Here is an 8,197-nt window from a genome sequence, read left to right as displayed (position 1 = left end):
GTATAGAGAGGCTAACCGTCTCGCGGACGGGTTAGCTAACTATGCGTTTACTTTACCGCTTGGTTTTCATTGGTGTAATGTTTGTCCGGAGGTAGTTCTTCCGGTTTTTGTTGGATGATACGAATGGGACTGCGTTCCCAAGAAACGTCCGTTTGTAATTTTTTTTAATGTTTTGGAATAAATCATAGGAGACATTGTCTCCTATCCCATACCAAAAAAAAAAAAAAAAAAAAAAAACTTTTTATCTTTAAGACTATCAGTATTTTCAATTTAAGACATTGAATCAACGACAGAAAAAAATGAAGGAATCACACTGATTTTTTGTTCTCTCTCTTTTCCATACACTCGCTCTTATTATTAGCGTTCACGAGTTTTTATCCTCTATCGTTCATTCCAAACCTATAAATAACATTTCATGCTTAAAATTTGTGGAAATAAAAAATGGACAATTTAAACCATTGACAACATCAAAAGTTAATATATGTACAATCTTCAATCAAGTATTTCTTATTAAAACCTCTAACCAAAAAAAAAGCCTTGTTGAACATTCAATGGCTTGTGTTTACGCTTCTCATGCATACATATCAATCCATATAGTAACCTTTCTTCTCCTCTCGCGGTGGCCATCTACCAATGCAAAGTCCAACATTGCTAGCCATTTATCAACGAAACCAAAGACATGTCCATATCCATCATTGCTGATATCAAAGGCTTGTAAAGGCACCGCGTCATTCTCGTCCCTAGAAGAAGCATGTATCGAATCCCTAACGTTAGATCACCGCACAAACTCTGCATCGACTGCATTGGAGTTGGCTAAGGCCGCCCTTTCTATAGCCATGGAAAAGGCAGAGCATACGCAGTTTCTCATTGGTTCTCCGAAGAAGCCATGTTTCAAGAGTTGTATGGAGAACTATAAGGATTCTGTAGTCGAGGGGCTAATGAAGGCAGAGTGGTCGATAGGAAAAGGTGATGTCGATGAGACCGATGACCAACTTAGTCTTGCACGTGATGCTGCTGACTACTGCAATATGATTTTGTCTGTTGATCCAGATGATACAAGATCCCTAGTTTTTGCGGCCAACATGGATGTGTATAATCACATTACGTTTGTGATGAGTGTAGCAGACTTGCTGTAGATCAATCTCAAAGTTCCATTTACATTTACAATATTATTTTGTATATCACACTTGAGTTTATTCTTAGAACTTCTCTTTGTCGTGTTATATAGTGATAAACTCGTTTCACTATATATATTTCATGTGTTGAAAAATTATAATTTACGAGACCATGATACGTGTCCATAAATCGATTAGATTCAAACACATAAAATATATATTGAAAATTTTGATTCCCTTATTTTTCCTATTATTTGTTTGCCAATTAACGTTTATACTAACTTTAATTGTTTTGGTTCAAATATCAAATTTATACTTTGGTATTTGGTACTTCTAAAATTAAAATATATGTTTACTAACTCTAATTTGATGGACTTCCCTCTTGAGGTTTTGAAATTATATGTTATACTAGGATATGACCCGCGGTACACCGCGGATTAATTATTTGATTTTTTAAATCATTTTGTAAACTGATGAATTTGTTGTTTATAATATTATTTGTTGTATACCGCGGATCACATGCGTTGTAACTAAAAAATAAAAATTTTAAGTTGTATTTGTTTAGTTTAGTGTTTAAGATTGTATAATTGTATTTTGATTTGTTAATTCTAGGATTTTACCCGTGGTATATTGTCCGTATTAATATCGACCCAAACCCGTCTCACTATATATTCCCGTCTTGTGAAATTAAACATCATTTTGTTATTTTTTTAATAACACTTTTATTTAAAAGACATATAATTCGAGTCAATTTAAAAGTTTGCTTTCAAATGGTTTCCATAATATATATATATTTTTAAATTAGTGTGTTTTTGGACCAACCCGTAAAAACAATTTATAATTTTATCTTAAAATACTAAATAATTGTATTTTGATTTGTTAATTTTAGGATTTCACCCGTGGTACATGGTCCCGCTTTGGATAATTGTAGAAATTAAGGAAAGATCTAAATGATTCAATTCCGGGTCAGAAAAAAAAACGACCTAATTAAATACGCAAATTTGTTCTTCAAAAATGTTAATATATATTACACACGTACTTTTTTTCTTCATTGATTAGGTAATATATGTCCGTTTCAAAAAATTTGAATCATAGCATATGCAGGAAAAAATCTAAGGTTTTATTAACTACATATATTTTATAATAATTCAAATAATATAAATATAAGATCAAATAAAAGTGAAATGAGAATCATATATTTATGTATAAATTAGGTAGAGAGGTTTTAAGAAATTAGCTCAAATTTGTTATATTAGCATTAAATCATCATATTTGATTTCCTTATCTATAAAAGTCATAAATAATATACCATAAATAAAGAGTTTAGATATAGTAATTAATTGAGAAAATATTTTATATATTTTAGATTTTATTAATTAATTTCATTTTTAAATTTTGCCAAAATTTAAGGAAAGATCCGATTGAGATTTCCGGGTCAAAATTGAATCAAAATCTGACCCGATTAGAATCCCTTAAAAGTGTTGCAAAAATGTATAGTAGATGCAGATATTGGTAACATCGAGATATATTCAAATAAGGTCTGATTGAAAAAAGCAAAAAATAATCATAATTCGACAAAATCTGATTTTGACCTCGTAGAGAAAACTGAAAAAGTCGCACAAGCGCAACTGCATCGTAGAAGTGAAAAGTTGTAGATCGATCTAGGAAAAAGAAACAACAAATATTTAAAACATCGATAAAAATTTGATCCAAAAGTGGATCATCAGTTCATCACTACACAATTTTTAAAATAAAACATGTCAATTGTAATCTAACCGACGATTGAACTATGGAAGCCTCCATATGTGGTTTGAGAGACGACTTTTTTTTCTCCCTTTCTCTCTTTGTATCTTTTATGTATATAGGATATATAATTAACTTCTTATGAATAAATTTAACATTTAAAAACTAACCACAATTATGACTAGGTTTGGGCATTCAGTTAACCGTTCGGTTTTGGTTTGGTTGCGCTCGGTTTCGCTCGGTTTCCGTTAGTTCAGATATGGTAATATAATAACCATTAATACATTTTAGGAATTTCGGTTCGGATCGGTTCGATTCGGTTGGGATGTTTGAATAGATAACCATAACTAACCAAAATTTTATCAAGTTTGGTTTGGTTCGGTTTTTTACCTAAAATAACCAAAATTAACCGAAACTAATCAAAATTAACCGAAAAATATATACAAAGAAAATACAAAACAGAAAATAAAATTTTGGTTCAATTTTGTAAGAGAGTATTTAAGTTTGAAAAATATAACTAACAACATTTGGATAAGTTGTTTATTTAAAGTACTTGATTGTTTTGATTTTAAAAATAATTAATATTTTGAGTTTATAATTATAGTTTTGGGTATCTTCTAGGTTTTTAGATATTTGGATTAACCGTTTGCTTATCGGATTAGTTCGGTTTTGGTTAGTTTATATTGAGATTTTACTAACTATTCAGTTATTTTAAAAATGTCGGTTTGAATACAGTTCAGTTCGGTCAGTTATTCGGTTAAGGGTTTTGTTTTGAAGGCATAGTGTTTTTTTTTTTTTTTTTTTGGACAAATTTGAAGGCATAGTTTATGCCAAATAAATTCCGATTCAAGAAGGAACTTTCGAGACGATACCTTCCAAAGCGCACCGTTTGGTCTCTCTCTTTTCGTAACCCCAAAAATCTTTATTTGTTTTGAAATTGCAAAAAAAAACCCGAAAACCCCAAAAATTCAACCTCTCACTCGTAAATCATGTCTTGGCTCTTCAAATCTCGCGGCGATGATGATCACGATCACGATCCTTCCTCTCCCACCACTCATGGCGGTGTCAAAGAAGATTTATCTTCCTTGCTCCGTGGCGTTGCAGCTTTCCTCGCACCGCCTCCTTCTCCACCGTCTGCTCCTCCTGTAGACGAACGCCGACTTTCCTCTGACTCACCAACTCAGCTAGGACTTACCGGGATCCGCAACGATCTAGCCGAGATTCGTGGAAATTTCTCCAATTTCGCATCTAATTTACTCCAATTTCCTAGTAATCTAAGAGATAGAGAAACTAGTAGAAGATCTGTGTTGAAGGATGAGGGATTGGATCAAGTTCCTGGGATTTCTGATGAAGTTGTCGATTTTGCGATTAAAATCGCGACGAGACCTGGTTGTTGGACTGATTTTCCATTGTCACTTAATACTGGTAATGCCCAATGAAAAACTGATTGTGTTGTGGTTTCTGCATTGCTTGCAAGTTTAGTGGATATAAGGATAATAACAAGTTGGAATTATGTTTACTTAACGCTCGATTCTCAATAGTTTTAAGCTCTGCATTAATATGGTTGACTTTTTTCAGTAGCTAAACATAGTTGTTACTAAAATAGGTTTTATTTGAAAAAGATTGATTGTTTCTACAGTTGTTTGGCTCTGTAGAGGACTAGGGTTCCAGATTAAGCTTGACCTGTTTACAAGTCTCCTTTTCGGATATATAGTTGACTGTTTTTTCAGTGGCCAAACAGGATTGTGCTTCAGTCTTTCACTCTTGATGTGTTTTGGTCTAGGCCTTTTGGACAAGATTGATTGTTTCTAGAACTGATTGGCTTTCTAGAGGGTTCACTAGGGTTACAGATTAAGCTTGACCTGTCCAGAAGTCTCCTCTTGGGATATATTTCTTTCAAACCCGGATCTTTAGGATCTCAAGCTTCCCATAATCCCATTACCGCTCTGTAGATCACATTTTCCATATCCCATTTTGTTTTAGAGCTTAAAACTTTGTTGTTTTTTTTTTGTTTTTTTTTTCCAATAGCATATCTTCGTTCTATACAACCCGGTATCTAGGCTTGGTTAGTTTGGATGTATTGTCGAAGCACCTAGAGGAAATTACATTGGTCGTTTCTATCTATTTTCACTATTAATCGCTCTTGATCCAAGCAACTTTGAGGATAGTTTTATTTAGTGAATTATGCTGAAGTTTAGTTATGATTTCTTACCGTTTTTTATTAGGATTAGATTGAGTGTTTCTACAGTTAATTGGTTGTAGCCTCTGGTGTTTTATAGAGAGATTTCCTAGGGTTTCAGATTAGGCTGACCGGTCCAGCAATCTCCTCTTGGGATATATTTCTTCAAGCTCGGATCTTTAGGATCTCTAGCTTCCCATTACTCTCTGTTGATCACATTTCTATCTGCCACTTTTGTCTCATAGCTTAGATCTTTGTTGGTTTTTTTATTTCCAATAGCATATCTTTGTTCCCTACAATACAGTATATAAGCTTGGTTAACTTGGAAATATTGTCGAATGTCGAAGTACTTAGAGGAAATTACATTGTGGTGTCTATCTATTTTCCCTATTAATCACTCTTGATCCAAACAGCGTTGAGGATAGTTTTATTTAGTGAATTATGCTAAAGTTCATTGTGATTTCTTACCGTGTTTTATTAGGAAAAGATTGATTGTTTCTACAGTTGATTGGTTGTAGCCTCTGGTGTTCTTTAGAGGGATTTCCTAGTGCAGATTAGGTTAGGCCGGTCCAGCCGTCTCCTATTGGGATATATTTCTTCAAGCCCAGGTCTTTAGGATCTCAGGGTTCCCATTACTCTCTGTTTATCATATTTTTGATAGCTTGCAAATATTGTCAAAGAATTTGCAGGAATAAACATGATTGTGCTTGGAAATATACTTGACTTCTTCAGTCGCGAAACATGATTGTGCTTCAGTCTTTCACTCTTGATGTGTTTTATCCTAGACCTGTTTGGACAAGATTGATTTTTTCTGCAGTTGATTTGTTTTTTACAAGTCCCTGTTTTTTAGATGGATCTCTAGGGATTATGATTAGGCCTGACGGATTCTGCAGTTGATTTGTTTTTACAAGTCCCTGTTCTTTAGATGGATCTCTAGGGATTATGATTAGGCCTGACGGATTCTGCAGTCTCTTCTTGGGATATATATAGTTCAACCCATATGCCACTGTAAATCTTTTTATTTCAAATTATATCTTCATTCTGTACAACCTTGTATATAGGCTTTGTTAGCTTGAAAATGTTGTCGAAGCTGGAAATAAACATTGGTGGTTTACATCAATTTTGCCTACTGAATTATGCTGAAGTTTTTCTCTAACTTTTCATGTCCACATTACAGAATTTGAACTGTCTGAGGCTCAAAGGGCTCATGCATCAGCCATTGAACATCTGGTTCCTGGCCTTGTAGCTGTGAAGAATCAAGTTAGCAGTTACGTGGATGATGAACACTTCTGGCTGATTTATTTTATTTTGCTGATGCCGAGACTGAATGGACATGATTTTGAACTCTTAGCAACCTGCAAGGTAAGAATCTATACTGGACATACATCCTGCTGAAATGTCAGTATCAATCCAATAGATTAAATTTGTAAACGTCTAAAGATTAAAAACAGGCTATGCTATAATGAGCTCTTCAACCGATTGCAATGAGAACAAGTATAGCCACTGGAAAAACTGTAACCGCATAATGTTTTTGCTTGAAGCTTTCTAAATTGGATGGTTCTTTATCTTTTTATTTGCTCTGCGTTTTTTCACAAGTCATTATTTTGTACATTTCTGAAACTTTGATAACTATATTGTGCGGTACAGGTATTTGAAACAAGGGATCAACTTTTACTAAAGCTGCAAAAGAAAGAGACAGGGTCAAGCAAGAGCTCTGGTGGTCATGAAACTCCTGAAGAAGGTAGCAGTAGGGCATCAGAAACCGTGGAGGGAGTCATCGACAAGATAGAGACTCTAAAAATTGAGCAGAGAGAGATAAGTGATGAGTCGTCTGAAGAACAACGGAGGAGTTTCAGAGATGAAGAGGTAATATCCTTTAGTGATTTAGATGTCGATGATCTCTCAGAGAGGCCATGTTCCAACAGGAGTACACTGAAAAGACCAGCATCAAACGCAAGCGGTTCAAGCTGGGTTCAGCTCAGCAAGAGTCAAGTTGGACACAGCAAGGATTCAGAAGGTGATTCCAGTGACTGGCTTCCAATCGGCGATTCTGATTAACGTTTTAAAGGTATGAAATTGGATATTACTGTAAAGTGAAGTGTTAGCAATGACTTTTAAACGAAACCATGCACATTTTTATTAATAAAAATCTTACTGTGTAGTAATGGAGTGGCTACTTGTAGGGCTGGGCATGGGTGGGGTATCCTCAAAATTTGGGATACCCGTTACCCGATTTGATATTTGCGGGTAACTTGATATGCGAAAATCAAGTACCCGGAAAACGGATACCTAGTCAAAAATTAGCTGACCCGCTGAATATTTGACCCTTTTACCGTTACCCACAAAATTACAATCTCCAAACATTTAAATTTTGAAAATTTTATTCACAAATAAAAAACATTTAGAAAGGATACATTTGCTTGAACTTAGATTTAGATTGCCCTAATCTCTAAAAATATTTGGTTTTAGTAACAAATTTAATATATTATACTAATGTTTGATCGTTTACATGAATATATAGTTGTGAATTTTTCAAGTAATAAAAAACAGGTATATACAGGTCGAATATTTTCTCGAGTAACGGGGCGGGTAACAAGATGGGTAGTTTAAATAAAAATTTGATACATGATATCCGATTCTTACCGTTGAAAATAGAATTCTGATACCCATTTTACCTTTACCCAACTTAAAAACCATGGGTATTTTTTTTCCGAAGCGGGTACTATTTGGGAACAAATCGAAGACGGGTAACGGAGTCCAGGCCTAACTACGTGACTTTTAGAGTCAGAATAGAGGAATGTGTCCTACATATCGCCTTTACATATAGCTCCAGACATTATCACGTAGATATGGGTTGTTGATTAATGTCCACAAATCACAACCTCAGAAAAAACAGGTCTATCTATCTACAAGAAGAAAGAAGCAGTGGATCATAACTCGTTTTAGAATGTAAGAGATTAACGAGTGGCCAATGGCCATTGAGTGTTAAAGAATAATCTAAAGCCATTAAAATCAAAATCTAGCTCCTCAGGTTTCATTAGCATACATCGCAGCTGACAAAAGTTACGAATTAAATGTGTCATCCATCTGTCATTTGGAATTTACGACGACTGGCTCTTATTGGACACTGATTCATGTTACCGGATTCGTATCCGTCCCG

General features: G+C 34.4%; 2 protein-coding genes across 2 annotated transcripts; both read left to right on the top strand.

Moving 5' to 3' along the window:
• Positions 1 to 327: 327 nt before the first annotated feature.
• Positions 328 to 1,343, top strand: LOC9321908. Its single transcript, XM_002885796.2, has one exon. It carries the CDS (start codon positions 552 to 554, stop codon positions 1,134 to 1,136), a length of 585 nt encoding a protein of 194 aa, XP_002885842.1. The 5' UTR covers positions 328 to 551; the 3' UTR covers positions 1,137 to 1,343.
• Positions 1,344 to 3,732: 2,389 nt separating this feature from the next.
• On the top strand, positions 3,733 to 7,202 carry LOC110230302. Its single transcript, XM_021032820.1, has 3 exons — positions 3,733 to 4,283; positions 6,215 to 6,399; positions 6,685 to 7,202. Exons 1-3 carry the CDS (start codon positions 3,848 to 3,850, stop codon positions 7,093 to 7,095), a joined length of 1,032 nt encoding a protein of 343 aa, XP_020888479.1. The 5' UTR covers positions 3,733 to 3,847; the 3' UTR covers positions 7,096 to 7,202.
• Positions 7,203 to 8,197: the final 995 nt, after the last annotated feature.

Source organism: Arabidopsis lyrata (genome assembly GCF_000004255.2).
Source record: "Arabidopsis lyrata subsp. lyrata unplaced genomic scaffold ARALYscaffold_3, whole genome shotgun sequence".
NCBI lineage: Eukaryota > Viridiplantae > Streptophyta > Magnoliopsida > Brassicales > Brassicaceae > Arabidopsis > Arabidopsis lyrata.
The sequence above is the reverse complement of the archived record's forward strand: the minus strand, read 5'-3'. Positions and strand labels throughout refer to the sequence as shown.

Excerpts from the sequence above, each read along its gene's own strand:
- LOC9321908 (XM_002885796.2), top strand. The coding sequence starts at position 552 with ATGGCTTGTGTTTACGCTTCTCATGCATACATATCAATCCATATAGTA.
- LOC110230302 (XM_021032820.1), top strand. The coding sequence starts at position 3,848 with ATGTCTTGGCTCTTCAAATCTCGCGGCGATGATGATCACGATCACGAT. Across the intron at positions 4,284-6,214 it reads TCCATTGTCACTTAATACTG|AATTTGAACTGTCTGAGGCT; the intron begins GTAATGCCCAAT and ends TCCACATTACAG. Across the intron at positions 6,400-6,684 it reads AACTCTTAGCAACCTGCAAG|GTATTTGAAACAAGGGATCA; the intron begins GTAAGAATCTAT and ends TGTGCGGTACAG.